The sequence below is a fragment of the Dendropsophus ebraccatus genome, chromosome 11 (assembly GCF_027789765.1).
Source record: "Dendropsophus ebraccatus isolate aDenEbr1 chromosome 11, aDenEbr1.pat, whole genome shotgun sequence".
NCBI classification, from domain to species: Eukaryota; Metazoa; Chordata; class Amphibia; order Anura; family Hylidae; genus Dendropsophus; species Dendropsophus ebraccatus.
Genome location: NC_091464.1, coordinates 97,769,104 through 97,787,030, shown reverse-complemented (window position 1 = coordinate 97,787,030; position 17,927 = coordinate 97,769,104). Strand labels below are relative to the sequence as shown.

The 17,927-nt window shown below is 51.6% G+C and overlaps 1 protein-coding gene across 3 annotated transcripts in view; it reads right to left on the bottom strand.

Moving 5' to 3' along the window:
• The window catches only part of STXBP5L (syntaxin binding protein 5L), a 244,647-nt gene that overhangs the window by 48,530 nt on the left and 178,190 nt on the right, over positions 1–17,927 (bottom strand). For 2 of the 3 annotated variants that reach the window (XM_069944597.1, XM_069944598.1), the window contains exon 19: positions 2,112–2,177. In XM_069944597.1, coding sequence (XP_069800698.1) covers positions 2,112–2,177 — 66 coding nt within the window. Of the gene's footprint in view, positions 1–2,111; positions 2,178–4,330; positions 4,403–17,927 lie in introns of all 3 variants that reach the window. The other variant, XM_069944600.1, reaches the window with a different exon arrangement.

Sequence of the window (17,927 nt, the reverse complement as noted above, 5' to 3'; positions counted from 1 at the left end):
CAGAGACACGGAGGCTTCCTGTGCAGGCCGGGGCAGAGACACGGAGGCTTCCTGTGCAGGCCGGGGCAGAGACACGGAGGCTTCCTGTGCAGGCCGGGGCAGAGACACGGAGGCTTCCTGTGCAGGCCGGGGCAGAGACACGGAGGCTTCCTGTGCAGGCCGGGGCAGAGACACGGAGGCTTCCTGTGCAGGCCGGGGCAGAGACACGGAGGCTTCCTGTGCAGGCCGGGGCAGAGACACGGAGGCTTCCTGTGCAGGCGGCCTCTGTATGACAGGTGGTCCTGCACCGGAAGCCAGAAGAGGACAGGACTCACCAAGAAGAGGAGGTGGAGGCTGCAGGGGGAGAGGTGAGTATCTGGTGGGGGAATCCTGCACAGAGGGAGCCCCGATATGTCCCGATGATTACGCCCCCCCCCCCCCCCCCCCGCGATAAGCCCCGCCCCCCGCAATAAGCCGCCAAAGTTTACATGTCATCCAGCTCTCCCAGCATCCTGTATGTCAGTGTAATAGAGGTCACCCAGCTCTCCCAGCATTCTGTATGTCAGTGTAATGGAGGTCACCCAGCTTTCCCAGCATACAGTTTGGGACCTTATAAGTGGGAAAAGGGGAAGGAAGTAGCTGGAAGTGCGGAGCCTAAGGGTCCTATTCCACGGGCCGAGGAGGGCCCGATCAACGATGTAAACGAGCGGCGATCTGCTAGATCGCCGCTCGTTTACTGGGCCTATTTCACGGCCCGATGATCGTTGAGCGAGGGCTGCAGGGACATCGTTACCGATGTCCTTGCAGCCCTTGCAGCAATACATTACCTGGCTGCAGGGCTTGTCCTCCGCTCCGTCTCCTCCCCGGGTCCCCCGCGCTCTATCTTCTGAATGGCCGGTCAGCTGCCAGTCCACACTCAGCCAATCACAGGCCGCGGCGGTCCCGGCCTGTGATTGGCTGAGCGCTCCGTCACCTGACCGGCCATTCAGAAGATAGAGCGCGCGGGACCCGGGGATGAAGACAGTATGCTGCTGCTGTTAAAGCGTCGGTCGCCCGCCGTGTACTGCTATTAAACCGTAGCGATGCGCGGTGGGGGAACGATGATTTTAGGTCTGGCCCTAAATGAACGATCAGCCGATGACACGATCATCGGCTGATCGTTCTCTCTATTTCACCGAACGATAATCGGCCGAATGGGGCCGATCCGGACGATTATCGTTATGGCTCACTGGTGCTGGCTAAGCAGCCGGTGACTGTGACTGACGGGGACAGGGGCGTAGCAAGCACCTAGAAGGCGGTCCATGTTGGGGGCGGTCTGGGGGGTGGGGAAATAGGCTAACAAAAGTAACTGGCAGGAAGTGGCAGAACACCACACCAGTGTGACAGGCAGAGGTTAAACAGCTTCTACACACCACTGCTTCTTTCTAATAACCAGAATCTTGATAAAAGCCCCCCTACCTTCCCCAGGGCTAAACTGAGTGAGGGGGGAGGGGGCGCTTTTATCAAGATCCGCCCTGTTGCCAAAATGACCTAGAAACTGCCCTGATAGGCAGAGACCCCCTGCTATATACCGAAGAGCCCCTGCTATATACCGAAGAGCAAGTATGTATATATATCTACAAGAGCAACATGCACATACATTACTGATCATCCATATATCCTCTGTAATATCCATACCCATCATCCATATATCCTCCGTAATATCCATACCCATCATTCATATATCCTCTAATATCCATACCCATCATCCATATATCCTCCGTAATATCCATACCCATCATTCATATATCCTCTAATATCCATACCCATCATCCATATATCCTCCGTAATATCCATACCCATCATTCATATATCCTCTAATATCCATACCCATCATCCATATATCCTCCGTAATATCCATACCCATCATCCATATATCCTCTAATATCCATACCCATCATCCATATATCCTCCGTAATATCCATACCCATCATCCATATATCCTCCGTAATATCCATACCCATCATCCATATATCCTCTGTAATATCCACACCCATCATCCATATATCTTAGTGTATGAGTATCTCCGGCTTGGTTCCAGTAAATATGGCGGCTGTGACCGGCCGCCTATTATAAGGAGGCTTCCCATGTACCTGAGGTGGGGGACTTGCAGCGGTCGAGCTCCAGGGACACGGGACTGTCCGTCAGTTCTGTCAGACCTAGAAGGGAAACATTCACATTACTATAATAACAGTAAGAAGTGTGAAGACCCCCGGGGACCCTCCTGCAGGGAGAGCTGTAATACATAATACATGGCAATCTGCTGCAGTAACCAGAGCAATCCACAACATGGAGGGGCGCTGCGGAGGCATAGAGGCTGCAGTGCAAAATCCCAGCAACACCCAGCACTATCCATCTATCTAACAGTCACCCCCAAAGGTCAACAGTCCAAGAAACTGTCCAATACTATCTGTGCCTTTATAATGATCAAAAAAAGAGACAGAGAGGAGGTACTATATTTACCTGTACATCTTACTATATGTATCTACATCATCCTCAGGAGAGACAGGGAGGCAGTCCTATCTGTATCTACATCATCTACAGGAAGCAGTACTATCTGTACCTACATCATCTACTGTGAGAGACAGGAAGGCAGTACTATCTGTACCTACATCATGTACTGTAAGAGACAGGAAGGCAGTACTATCTGTACCTACATCATCTACAGAGAGAGACAGGGAGGCAGTCCTATCTGTATCTACATCATCTACAGGGAGAGACAGGGAGGCAGTACTATCTGTATCTGCATCATCTACAGGAGAGACGGGGCAGTGCTATATGTATGTACATCATCCTCAGGAGAGACAGGGAGGCAGTCCTATCTTTATCTACATCAACTACAGGAAGCAGTACTATCTGTACCTACATCATCTACTGTAAGACAGGAAGGCAGTACTATCTGTACCTACATCATCTAAAGAGAGAGACAGGGAGGCAGTCCTATCTGTATCTACATCATCTACAGGGAGAGACAGGGAGGCAGTCCTATCTGTATCTACATCATCTACAGGAGAGACGGGGCAGTGCTATCTGTATGTACATCATCTACAGGAAGAATTACTATCTGTACCTACATCATCTACTGTGAGAGACAGGAAGGCAGTACTATCTGTACCTACATCATCTACAGAGAGAGACTGGGAGGCAGTAATACTATCAGTACCTACATCATCTACAGAGAGAGACAGGGAGGCAGTACTATAAGTACCTACATCATCTACAGGAGAGACAGGAAGGCAGTACTATAAGTACCTACATCATCTACAGGAAGAGAAAGGGTGGCAGTACTATCTATATCAACATCATCTACAGGGATAGACAGAGAGGCAGAACTATTTATATCTACATCATCTACAGGAAGCCATCCTATCTGTATCTACATCTACAGGGAGAGACAGGGATGCAGTAGTATCTGTATCTACAACATCTACAGGGAGGCAGTACTACCTGTACCTACATGATCTACAGCAAGAGACAGGGAGGCAGCACTATCTGTACTTACATCATCTACAGGGAGAAACAGGAAAGCAGTAGATGATGTAGATACAGATAGTGCTGCCTCCCTCTAGATGATGTAGATACAGATAGTACTGCCTTCCCGTCTCTCCTGTAGATGATGTAGATACAGATAGTACTGCCGCCCTGTAGATGATGTAGATACAGATAGTGCTGCCTCCCTGTCTCTCCCTGTTGATGATGTAGGTACAGATAGTGCTGCCTCCCTGTCGATGATGTAGGTACAGATAGTGCTGCCTCCCTGTCTCTCCCTGTCGATGATGTAGGTACAGATAGTGCTGCCTCCCTGTCGATGATGTAGGTACAGATAGTGCTGCCTCCCTGTCGATGATGTAGGTACAGATAGTGCTGCCTCCCTGTCGATGAGGTAGATACAGATAGTGTTGCCTCCCTGTCGATGAGGTAGGTACAGATAGTGCTGCCTCCCTGTCTCTCCCTGTCGATGATGTAGGTACAGATAGTGCTGCCTCCCTGTCGATGAGGTAGGTACAGATAGTGCTGCCTCCCTGTCGATGAGGTAGGTACAGATAGTGCTGCCTTCCTGTCTCACTCACTCAGTGATGATGGTAAAGACACTTTTAGGTCAGGTCAGGTTTTCAGCTTTTGGAAGAAAACCAGAAGAGATGTTGAAAACTTTAAACCAAGAAGTCCAGTTTACATGGAATGGGAAATTTAATCTACAGCATTAAGAATAGGAGAAACATAATATAAGTAACAGCATAAAACCGCCATGCGGGTATAATGTGCCCCACCGCAGAGGAAGAAGCTGGACACCCGCAGCCCTCGGGGAACTTACTCTGGTAAGAAGTACGGATCCGTTTCGTTATATCAGGGTAAAAATTAGACAGGCCACGCATGCAAAAGTTGTCTGTGGAACATGCCAGCGCATCAGCAGATCAGCGCATCAGCAGATCAGCGGCAGCCGCAGCAGCAGGCAGGGAAAAGAAAAGAACAGAACAGTCTGCAGTGAAAGAAAGTGATAGTCATGGCGGCCGGGGCCAAACCCGTCCTCCGTGTCAACCAATCAGGAAAAAGCAAGTGGATAGGAGACGTGCAGGCGTGCAAGATGATGCTGTATACCAACCCCCAGCGGCAGAAATACAGTAAAGAATACGGAAGATACCGGGGATGGAGTATGGTAGTGCCACAAGACCGGACAGGACAGCAACATGGGACACCCAACCCCAGCTTATTTACTAATTAACTTACCAACTTCTCACACTTCATTACTGATCCTGAGTTACATCCTGTATTATACCCCAGAGCTGCACTCACTATTCTGCTGGTGGGGTCACTGTGTACATACATTACATTACTGATCCTGAGTTACATCCTGTATTATAGCCAAGAGCTGCACTCACTATTCTGCTGGTGAGGTCACTGTGTACATACATTACTGATCCTGAGTTACATCCTGTATTATACTGCAGAGCTGCACTCACTATTCTGCTGGTGAGGTCACTGTGTACATACATTACATTACTGATCCTGAGTTACATCCTGTATTTCTTTTTATTAGAAAAATATAAAACTTAACAAGTAACAACATAAACATAAACGCGGCTCCATCAGCCAGAACAAAAACAAATACAAAGCTTTCTGCTTATAACAAAAACAACATATTCTGAAATAATAATCATATTTTCTATAAGGAAATCCTCCCTCACACCTGCCTCACCCGGCCAGTCCAGCTTCATAATAAAACACTACCCCCCCCCCCCCAACTTACCCTTACTACTACTATTACTACCCCCACCACTACTACCTACCCCACACTCACACCTCACAGCACACAGAAATAATATAGTAAAGACACTGTGTAGACCAAACCAAGAATCTATAACATGCTCTGAGCCATTCTCGGCTCTAACTCAACATAGTCCCAGTCTGGACTTTTTTTTTTTTTTTTTCCTTTTAAAACACGCACACACACACACACACCTTACCCTGCAAACCCAACACAAAAAGCCCCCCCCACCCACACACACACACACCAGCATAATTCACCCAACAAGCCCCCCCCTTCCAGATACTTAACTCTCATCCAACCACCACACACACTATACAACTTTAACAGAAAAGAAAATATCCCAATACCAACTTAATAATATGAGGTCCGGCTGCCTTATAGGACACAAATAAATAAATAAAAAAAAAAATATATATATATATATAATAATAATAATAATAATAATAATAATAATAATAATAATAATAATAATAATAATATAATAATACAAATCATAAAAGTACATCAACCATATGACACATGAACCTAACTATAAGCCCCACTTCCCACACCCCAAATCTGGACATGAGTCTGGGTCCATCAGTTCAGTTCTTGTCCCTCAGTGACCCATGCCAGAACTCCAAGTATCCATCCAGGGAAAAAACAACCCCCCCCCCTCCCCATCACCCCACCCAACCTATCCTATACCCCAGAACTTAAACAATAACTATAATTGTCCATAAGGCTTATCCAGCCCTCAACTTACCAATGTTCCTAAAAATAAAGTATACACCATAACAATATCCCATAACACCAACACATTATGACATAACAGCAAGGCTCAAGTTCGGTAGCCTGTAAGCCCTTTACTGTTTATTACTTGTTAGAAAACAAAAAGCTAACTTGTCATGCACAGCCCCCCACCGGGATCGAAGGATGGCAGACCGGGTACCATAATAATTTATAACCTATCCCTGACTATTCACCCTACCCTCTCCCTACTACTATCCCTAAATATTAATCTAACCCTCACACTCTCCCTACCTCTGTCCCTACCTACTCTGTCCCTAACCAGAATTATGGTCCCTCACCCAGTGGGCTCAGTACCTAGGGCACAGCGAAGGAAAAACCTCTCCACAGGAGAGAAGCCCTACTTGTACCCAGCCTGCCATACTCCAAAGACCTGATCTTCCCAAGGTCACCAGTGATGTTCCTACAGACCTCCACCTCGGAGAGGACTCTACGCTGTGTAGATACTAGACACCGTGCGTTCCACGTGTGGTACCTAACCACTAAGCTGACTAAGAATAACGTGCAGCAATCTCGGCCACCCAGGTTCCTGAATACTCCATAAGCCCACTCCGGATAGGTGAGACTGACTAACTGATTCCAACCTATGGAGGCGCCCACCCTGGTGTAAACCCCTATATTGAAGGGACAATGAAGCAGGAAATGATCCATGCTTTCCAGCGTATTACCACACTCCTCTCGGGGACACCCCCGATCATCGGAGCTCCTGCACTTCAAATTGTCCCTCACATATAGCTTCCCCTGGAAGCAGCGCCAGGCCAAGTCCCAAAACTTCTGGGGGATCCTCTTTGAGTTCAAAAGACTTAACCCAACCCTCAGATCCCGACCTGGGCAATCCCTGAGCGCCAGGGGCTTCTGGAAATGGGTCAACAGAACCCTTTGGTCAAGGAATTTCCTCGACTGAGTCCTGATCTCCCACATTCCCAGACCCCACCGACGTATCATCTTCAGAGTCGGGGTAGCGTAAGCCGGAAGATATCCATGGGGTGTACGAAGGTCCTTCACTCGCCCTCCTGTCTCCCATTCCTGGAAGAAAGGCCGAAACCATTCCCTGCAGGAGAGTACCCACGGAGGAGCCCTCTCTTTCCAGAGGTTTGCGATGTTAGCTTTCAAGAAGGTGTTCACTAAGAACACCACAGGGTTCACCATAGACAAACCCCCAAGTCTCCTCGTACGGTACGTAACCTCTCTCTTGACCAGGTTCAGCCTATTCCCCCATAACAGCTGGAAGAACAGGCTGTAGATCCTAGTATAGGAAGCCTCTGGCAAGATATGGCTCAAGGAAGAAACAGAGTGCTGCACATCACACCTATGGCTGATACTAGTGCCGCTTGGCTAAATATAAAACACATCAGAATTTTGTGTATGAATTGATCAAGCCATACTGCCCCATGTACCTCGTGCCGGTATCTGATACACATGGGTCCCTACACTAAGTCCACACCGTGCCAGTCAGTGGCCACCAACCCCGCAGGCGTGCACAGCCAGGGAACGGGGGCCATGGGACGGCCCTGCGACCCCCATGCCACAGGACCAGACCCAAAAACACCACACCAGAACCCGGCCAGCACTAGTATCACATTCTGATGTGTTTTTTATTTAGCCAAGCGGCACTAGTATCAGCCATAGGTGTGATGTGCAGCACTCTGTTTCTTCCCTGAGCCACATTTTGTTTCTCTCTTTTCTCCGTGTATTGCACTCCTCCTGGTGAGACCCACATGACCGCAATTAGCAGGAGACACCTGAGTGCACATGGTTTTAATCCCTCCTGTTTTTTTTCCCATTCTGTTTGCTGCAGCTATGGTGAGCGCAATACCTTATCCAGACTTGTGCTGCTTGGGGGCGACCTTCTCCGCCGGCGGTGCTGGCCGGGTTCTGGTGTGGTGTTTTTGGGTCTGGTCCTGTGGCATGGGGGTCGCAGGGCCGTCCCATGGCCCCCGTTCCCTGGCTGTGCACGCCTGCGGGGTTGGTGGCCACTGACTGGCACGGTGTGGACTTAGTGTAGGGACCCATGTGTATCAGATACCGGCACGAGGTACATGGGGCAGTATGGCTTGATCAATTCATACACAAAATTCTGATGTGTTTTTTATTTAGCCAAGCGGCACTAGTATCAGCCATAGGTGTGATGTGCAGCACTCTGTTTCTTCCCTGAGCCTCTGGCAAGATACATACACTGCCCAGGTAGATGAACAAAGGGAGCAGGTACGATTTGATCAGGTGTACCCTTTCCCTCAGGGTCAAAGACCAACCCTTCCACTGGTCCACCTTCCGTGTGGCATCCTGGAGCCTACCATCCCAGTTTTTAGTGGGGTAATCACCCTGGCCAAATGTGATGCCCAATACTTTTGCTGACTCTTGGGGCTCTGGAAGGGTGTCCGGGAGATCAAACCTGGGATCTCCCCCTCCCAGCCAGAGACTCTCACACTTGTCCCGGTTGATCTTGGACCCGGATGCCTCCGAGTAGCGCTCCACTTCAGACATCACCATATCTGCCTCCCCTCTCGAGGATACAAAAACAGTGACATCATCAGCGTACGCCACCACTCTCAGGGTGGCTTCTGGTTCCTCCAGGCTCATCCCGACCCCTGCCAACGGTCCACAACCAACCCTCCTAAGGAAAGGGTCGATCGCGAACACATACAACAGTGGGCTCAAAGGACAGCCCTGGCGAACCCCAGACCCAACCTCAAAAGAGTGGCCAGACCAACCATTCACCAGCGGGAAACTCTCTGCCCCTGCATACAAGATCTTAAGCCAATTGACAAAAGTATCTGGTAGGCCATATCTCCGAAGGACAGACCAGAGGTACTCATGGTTCACCCGATCAAATGCTTTGGCCTGATCCAGGGACAGCAAGTACCCCTTCCAAAGACCCGCACTACTCCGCTCCACTGCCTCCCTGACACTAAGGACAGCACTTAAGGTGCTTCGGCCTGGAACAGAGCAGTGCTGAGCCCCCGAAAGGAGTTGGGGTGCAAACTTCACCAGCCTATTAAACAGTATCTTGGCCAGAATCTTCCTGTCCGCATTGAGAAGAGCTATGGGCCTCCAATTCTCAATACGGCTCGAATCTTTACCCTTTGACAAAAGAATCAGGCCTGACCTCCTCATTGACCTCGGCAGAGTGCCCGAGGAAAGACACTCATTGAAGACCTCGGTCAAAAGGGGAACCAAGAGGTCCCTGAAGGTCTTATACCACTCAGATGTTAAGCCATCTGGACCTGGCGACTTCTTCAGGGCAAGCCCTTCAATCGCCAGTCTAACTTCCTCTTCCCTGATCTCTTCTGCCAAAACATCAAGAGAGGGGTCTACCCCTGGCTCAGGAATGGTTTCAGCCAGGAAACCCGACATCTCGTCTCGATCTAGATCCTTCCTCCCCAAGAGGTGTGAGTAAAAGGATCTGACGACCTCCAGGATCCCTGATCTGGACCGGTTCAGAGATCCCGTACTATCAACCAGTCCAGTCACGATCTTACTATTCACTGACATCTTACAGTTTCTGTAGGGGTCGGGCGAGCGGTACCTCCCGAAATCCCTCTCAAAAACTAAAGATGTGTGCCTATCATACTGACACCTCATGAGCAAGGCTTTCACTCTGGAGATCTCCTCTCTACTACCTCCAGTCGAGACGAGATGCTCGAGTTTCCTCCTCAGGCCCTGATACAAACGATACCTATTCAGGAAGAACCTCGCAACCCGCTTCTTGAATATCTCCCACCACTCTGACTTACTACTACATAGGCCCAGTAGAGGTACCTGACTCTGAAGAAAATCCTCAAAGGATTGTCTTACCTCCGCTTCTTCCAGGAGGGACGAATTCAGCCTCCAGTAGCCTCTACCCATCCGGGGGGTCTCTGAAACATTCAGAGAAAACAAAATTAGACAGTGATCGGAGAACTCCACCTCAACCACGGACACTGCGGAAGAGACGGCTTCCTCCTTTAAATAAAACCTGTCTAATCTAGACCTGCAGCTACCTCGATGATAGGTGAAACCCGCGTGGCCCGAGGGTGTCCGGATGTGGGCATCCTCTAGGCGAGCCTCCCTAACTATACTAATCAGGGCCATGCTATCATAAGCCAGCTTGTCTTTGGCGCCTCTCCTGTCCTGAGACCTCGTGATAGTGTTGAAGTCTCCACCAAAGATCACTTGCAGACTCGTAAAAAGAAAAGGCTTAATCCTCATAAAAAGGCTTTTACGGTCCCACTTAGTCTGTGGGGCATAGATGTTAATGAGCCTGAACTCTTGCCCCTTCATGAGGACATCCAAGATCAGGCACCTCCCCATTTCCAACTCAATAACCCGTCTGCATTCTACAGGAGCGGTAAAAAGGACCGCCACCCCACTATACGGCTCAGCCGCAAGAGACCAGTGTGAAGGCCCATGCCTCCACTCTCGCTTGGCTTTTACTAGCAAGGCTTGATTTGTCAACCTGGTCTCCTGCAAAAACAAAATGTCGGCGTTAATACGACCGAGAAAATCAAAGGCTGCAAATCTAGCCGTATCCGACTTAATGCTGGCACAGTTAATGGATGCCAGAGTCAATGGGGTGAGTGCCGCCATCATGGGTGATTGAGTTGGACAGCCTTGTCTCTTTATTTTCTACCCTTCTTTTTACCACCTTCCCCATCAGAAGATGATCCTTTTGCCTTCTCTTTAACCCGCTTTAAAGATGCAGACATATCCATACCCAGATCCTCATCTCCTGACCCAGGGGCCACCTGGCCTCCCAAGGAAACTGCCTCAGAAGGAACAGGCTCGGCACCTCCTGGAGACCTCACCGTCTCCAAAATCAGTCCCTCAGCCTCGGCTTTGCCGAGGGCCTGATACCTATTGGACAGAACGATCAGAGGGGGGTCAGTCAGGCTTTCCTTTGGCACTTGGCCCGCAACACCGGAGGACAAAGAAGAAGACGCCCAAGGCCCCTTCTGGCCTTGCCTCCTACTGTCGCACTTACGTTTTTCATTTTGCCCTTTCCCACCGTCCTCATCCAAACTTTCATATTGGGAGGAACTGGAGGAAATGGCTCTCTTTGCCTCCTCTTTACGAAGTCTCCTTATCTCTTCATCTAACTCGGTATCCTCTAGAGCCTCAGCTGTTCCCTCTAAGCTGGCATCTGGAGCAGGACCACTGACTACTCCTGGCATCAGGGAACTTCCCAGGTCCCTGCTCCTACTGCGCTTCTCCTCTCGCCTTAGCTTAGAGGGGGTCTTGTTTTTTACCTTCTTCACTGGCACTAGTGCCCTTTCTCCTCTGCTGGTCCCCTCCCCAGGTGAGGCAACAACAAGGCTCTCCCCATCTTGGGCGGCCGCAGCATTGGAGAATGAGCGTGGACACCTGCTAAATGGGTGACCAAGGTCACCACACAGGTGACAGCGAATCCGGCCACAGGCGGCAGCCAGATGACCCTCCGCACCGCACAGTGCACAAATCAGCTTAGTGCAGTTTGCACTAAAGTGAGTGGGATCCCCACACCTGTGACACAGCTTCGGCTGCCCCTAGTAAAAGACTTGGATCCTATCGCGTCCGAGGAAGGCAGAAGATGGAATGTGTGCGACAGTGTTGCCTGAACGACTGAGGCGAACGGAAAACGTCCAGGCTCCGGACCAAATACCATGCTCATCCAGATTTTTCTTGGGGATGTCCGTCACCTCCCCAAACCTGCCTAGCCAGGTCATGATGTCATAGCAAGAAAGCGACTCGTTGCGCGTCAAAACGGTCACTTTCTTGACAGAACTCTGACGGGATACCGCCTTTACAGCGAAATCCCGCCACACGGGCTCATCCTTCACCAGCTCGTGATTAGACCAGAAGAGCTCAAGTCCCTCTGGCTTCACAAAGCTGATGTCGAATTCAGAGGTACCGTAGGGGTGGATCAGAGCAAAGATGTCATTCGCCCTGAAACTCATCTGGAAGAGAAGCTCTACCACCTTTGCTCTGGATGGGCACGCATCACTGCCTCTCCATACCAGACTGGCCACGTTCCTACAGCCAACCTCCTGCCCGGGTGTCGGAAGGGACCAGACCACTTCCCCATTATGCTCTCGGAAATCCCCAAGCCCATGTCTTTCTACATAAAAGGACAGGTCGACCTCCCGGCCCTCTACTTGGAGCGTTCTGTCTCCTCTCCTCAATGCCTCCAGGAGGCGTCGTTGCAAGTTACCTTCTCCTGGATTAAGAGATGAGGATCCCCTAGTTCCCCCAGCAGTGACGTTGGCATAGCTCCTTACTGGAGCGGCCACCACTGGGGGGGGGGGGGGGGCAGCCGGACCATCCCCACTCCCCCCAGCAACCACAGAAGAAACATTAACACCAGCATTAATCATTCCCTGCCTAGCTGGGCTGGACTGGCCTACCTGTAGTCTGGCTGGCTTTATTACATTACTACTGGATATATTAGTAGTAGCTCTGGCATTAGCAGTGGCATCCTTGGCATCCCTGGGCACATTTGACTGGGCAACCGTCTTCCCCTTAACATGGGGAGATGCAGCATTGCCACCTGTCCGGCCCTCAGCCTCAGCCAGCACCTCTGCCTCAATCTCCTGCACCGCCTGAAGCATGGCTTCATTAATGTTATGGCTGTCAGAAATGTGTCCATGTCCATTGGTGTGTACCTGCGGCACCAGACAGGCACCTGACTTAGTGACAGTCTCTTCACTGCTTGCTCTGTCCCCAGCAGTAAGATCATCACTGGCACTTGTGCCTTCTCCTGAAGCCTGGACACTCCTCCCTTTGCCTGCAGAGGAGCGTCCTGCAGCTCCAGATCCAGCCGAACGCTCGCCCACAATTTTAATGCCCAACCGCCCCGGCAATGTGCCAGCCGCTGGCACTGGGACACTCCTCCCTTTACCTGCAGAGGAGCGCCCTGCACACGTCACCTCAGCCACCAAACTGTCCGGCCCCCCGGCCGCTCCTACACCGTTACCGACCTCACTACCCTGACCAGCGAGGCCGGCGCTCTCCGCCATCTTGGTTGTACTCTTACTGGGTTTCTGGTCCCGCTCCACAGTAGCAGAAGCGGGGACAGTCAGATTACCAGTATCTGCACCCTGAGACGACTTTCCAGCCGCCCCAGACTGCACAAAGGGAACATACACAAGGTTCACCTGCTCTGCTGGCTTCTTCCTCTTTTTTCTGCCTTTCCTCTTCTTTTTAATTAACCTCTCCATCCCCAGGTCATCTCCAAAGCTGAAGTTCTCCATGTGCACTGGGGATTCAATTTGTTTTATCTGTGCAAGCAGAGCTCCTCCAGAATCGTCATCACCACCATCATCACCACCATCATCCTTTGTAGAGCCTTCTCCTGAAGATGTTGGTAAGGCTACTTGTCCTGCAGGTAGACTCAGCTGGGACTCATCCACCCCTTGTGCACTAGAAGATTTTGTAGCCAAGTCCTCCACACTCGCTGTGACAGTGGTCTCTCCAGCTTCCATATCCTCTTCCTCACTACTGCTCTCACCATCTGCAGAACAATCACCCCCATCATCCTCCTCCTTCTTCTTTGGGGATTTCATGCTGGCAAATCTGTCCGCATTGAGGAGCTTCTCTCTGAAGACATCGCTGCCCTCCAGGATAACCATCCTCTGCAGCTCCAGGTCTTTAATCTCCTGCTGCAGAGACTTCACCTTAGCTGTAAACCCAGGTTTCTGCTTCTTTGGGGCTGAGCTGGCTCTGTGCTTAGCAAAGCTCAGGTCTTCTCTTAGACCAGGGGCGGACCTACCGCCGTAACAGCCGTAGCGGCCGCTACGGGGCCCCTGGCACCAGGGGGCCCGTGGCCTGGGCCCCCCAGAGCTGACTTTCTGAAGCACCCGGGGGCCGAGCGGGCCTCCCGGGTGTTAAGTGTCGTGATTGACAGCGCGAGAAACCATAGGCTTCCCGCGCTGTCAATCACTCTTGTGACCGCAAGCAGCGTTTTGCTTGCGATCACAAGAGTTTCCGCCCGGCCCCCGCCCGATGTGCAGCTCCCTGCCGAAGTCGAGCGCCGCGGCGGCTGGGACTTCCGGTTTGCGTTCCCTGTACAGGAAGTCCCAGCCACCGGGGCGCAGCCTGAGCTCAGTGATGGCGCTACCTGGGACTTCAGCAGGGAGCGGCTTATTGGTCGGAGGAAGAGAGAAGAGGAGACCGGCGACCGACGGGGGAGCGTGTGGTTAGGTGAGTTGTATTTTGTTTATTTTTATCAGAGGGGAACACTGGGGGCTATATGGGGGCTGAGGATGCACAACACTGGGGGCTATGTGGGGATGGGGATGCACAATACTGGGGGCTATGTGGGGAAGGGGATGCACAATACTGGGGGCTATGTGGGGATGGGGATGCACAATACTGGGGGCTATGTGGGGGCTGAGGATGCACAATACTGGGGGCTATGTGGGGGAGGGGATGCACAATACTGGGGGCTATGTGGGGGCTGAGGATGCACAATACTGGGGGCTATGTGGGGGCTGAGGATGCACAATGCTGGGGGCTATATGGGGTCTGAGGATGCACAATACTGGGGGCTGGGGATGCACAATACTGGGGGCTATGTGGGGGAGGGGATGCACAATACTGGGGGCTATGTGGGGAAGGGGATGCACAATACTGGGGGCTATGTGGGGAAGGGGATGCACAATACTGGGGGCTATGTGGGGAAGGGGAGGCACAATACTGGGGGCTATATGGGGGCTGGGGATGCACAATACTGGGGGCTATGTGGGGAAGGGGATGCACAATACTGGGGGCTATGTGGGGAAGGGGAGGCACAATACTGGGGGCTGGGGATGCACAATACTGGGGGCTATGTGGGGGCTGGGGATGCACAATACTAAGGGGCTATGTGGGTAAGGGGATGCACAATACTGGGGGCTATGTGGGGAAGGGGATGCACAATACTGGGGGCTATGTGGGGAAGGGGATGCACAATACTGGGGGCTATGTGGGGAAGGGGAGGCACAATACTGGGGGCTATGTGGGGAAGGGGATGGACAATACTGGGGGCTATGTGGGGGCTGGGGATGCACAATACTGGGGGCTATGTGGGGAAGGGGATGCACAATACTGGGGGCTATGTGGGGGCTGGGGATGCACAATACTGGGGGCTATGTGGGGATGGGGATGCACAATACTGGGGGCTATGTGGGGATGGGGATGCACAATACTGGGGGCTATGTGGGGATGGGGATGCACAATACTGGGGGCTATATGGGGAAGGGGAGGCACAATACTGGGGGCTATGTGGGGAAGGGGATGCACAATACTGGGGGCTATGTGGGGAAGGGGATGCACAATACTGGGGGCTATGTGGGGAAGGGGATGCACAATACTGGGGGCTATGTGGGGAAGGAGAGGCACAATACTGGGGGCTATGTGGGGAAGGGGATGCACAATACTGGGGGCTATGTGGGGGAGGGGATGCACAATACTGGGGGCTATGTGGGGAAGGGGATGCACAATACTGGGGGCTATGTGGGGGCTGGGGATGCACAATACTGGGGGCTATGTGGGGATGGGGATGCACAATACTGGGGGCTATGTGGGGATGGGGATGCACAATACTGGGGGCTATATGGGGAAGGGGAGGCACAATACTGGGGGCTATGTGGGGAAGGGGATGCACAATACTGGGGGCTATGTGGGGAAGGGGATGCACAATACTGGGGGCTATGTGGGGAAGGGGATGCACAATACTGGGGGCTATGTGGGGAAGGGGATGGACAATACTGGGGGCTATGTGGGGGCTGGGGATGCACAATACTGGGGGCTATGTGGGGAAGGGGATGCACAATACTGGGGGCTATGTGGGGAAGGGAATGGACAATACTGGGGGCTATGTGGGGGCTGGGGATGCACAATACTGGGGGCTATGTGGGGGCTGGGGATGCACAATACTGGGGGCTATGTGGGGGCTGGGGATGCACAATACTGGGGGCTATGTGGGGGCTGGGGATGCATAATACTGGGGGCTATGTGGGATGGGGATGGACAACACTGGGAGCTATACGGGGGGGGTGGGCTGGACATCATAAGGGGGCTTTATGGGGGCTGGACAACATAAGGGGGCTATATGGGGGAGTGGACAACATACAGGGTCATCTCTAAGAGGACTACACAGAAGTAATCTCGGCTCTCCAGCTGTTGCAAAACTACAGCTTTAGCTGTCCAGGCATGATGGGAGTTGTAGTTTTGCAACAGCTGGAGAGTCGAGGTTCCCTACCCCTGATATAGGTGATGTACATGGGGCCATCTATACGGAGCACTGAACAAGGGGCAATCTATAAGCTGTCTACACAGAGGGGGGCATATACTATAAGGGATATATATATATGTTCCTATACAAGGAGTCAGGGCTACTCACTGAAAGAGGGTACAAAGGGGCCATTACAGATGTGCAGTTTGTATAGAGATAAGGATGGTGTCAGTGTGAGGAGCCTAATATGTCTGTCTGGCAGATTCTGTGGATTCGTGGCTCCGAGAAGTTCTCATAACGGCCCAGGACAGATGGAGAAGATGATGAAAAGGGAAGAACTCCGATCAGAGGAGACGTCCCCTGTGAGTCACCTGATGTAACTGCACTGTAATTTATATGGAGTACAGAACCTGTGTAGATCTGGGTGTGTTGATGGCGTAGTGGTCGGTCAGGGGTGGGGGTGGATTTGGGGTAGGGGGGGCCCCAATCAAAGGTTTGCTATGGGGCCCAGCCATTTCTAGTTACGCCCCTGTCTTAGACCTTTCAGTCTCTTTCCCAGCTGCTCATACTCAGTGAGCTTTGCAGCTATCCTGGAGCCATAGGTGGCTGCAGACTCCCTGGGCCCCCTGAGACCCCACTGCTCCACCACCTGACTCTCCTGGGAGCCCCTCCGTGCAGCTGCACCTGCACCCCTTCTTGCGCTCACCTTGCTTGTAGGCTCTGTATCAGCAACCTTGCGGCTTCCACCCGTCGCTGGAAGGGCTGGGTCCACATTGCTGCGAACCCTACTGGATCTTCTTACCCCTCCAGCCGGAGCGCTGGCCGGTAGCTTACTCTCTACACCCCCCGCCGGCCTTGACCGGGAGGTGGAGGTCAGGGGATCCATGCTGAAAACTCTCCCAGGAAGCTGCCACCTTCCTGGGGAAGCAGGTGGTGAATCAGCCTCTCTCCTCCTGGAAGTCTGGATGTGTGGAACTCAGCAGCAAACACAGACACACCCAGTAACCACACCCTCCAGAGCTGCACTCACTATTCTGCTGGTGGGGTCACTGTGTACATGCGTTACATTACTGATCCTGTACTAATCCTGCGTTACATCCTGTATTATACCCCAGAGCTGCACTCACTATTCTGCTGGTGGGGTCACTGTGTACATACATCACTGATCCTGTATTATACCCCAGAGCTGCACTCACTATTCTGCTGGTGGGGTCACTGTGTACATACATTACAGTACTGATCCTGAGTTACATCCTGTATTATACCCCAGAGCTGCACTCACTATTCTCGGGGGTACAGCCGGGGGCTCCTCGGGCACCATCCTCCCTAGGACTATCCTGGACGGATTCTGGAAGGAGGTTGGTGACTCCCCCATCCGTCTCTCCTACTTTCTTTTTGGTCATACACAATGAAAAGGTTAAAAAGTTGTCTCTCAGTAATACAACCCAGGGCTCAGTATATACACAGTATTACTCCACCTATATTAATCAGTATATATATTACTCCCTGTATATAACTCAGTATATATATTACTCCCTGTATATATTACTCCCTGTATATATTACTCCCTGTATATATCACTCCCTGTATACATTACTCCCTGTATACCACTCCCTTTATATACTACTCCCTGTATATTACTCTGTATATATCACTCCCTGTATATACTACTCCCTGTATATTACT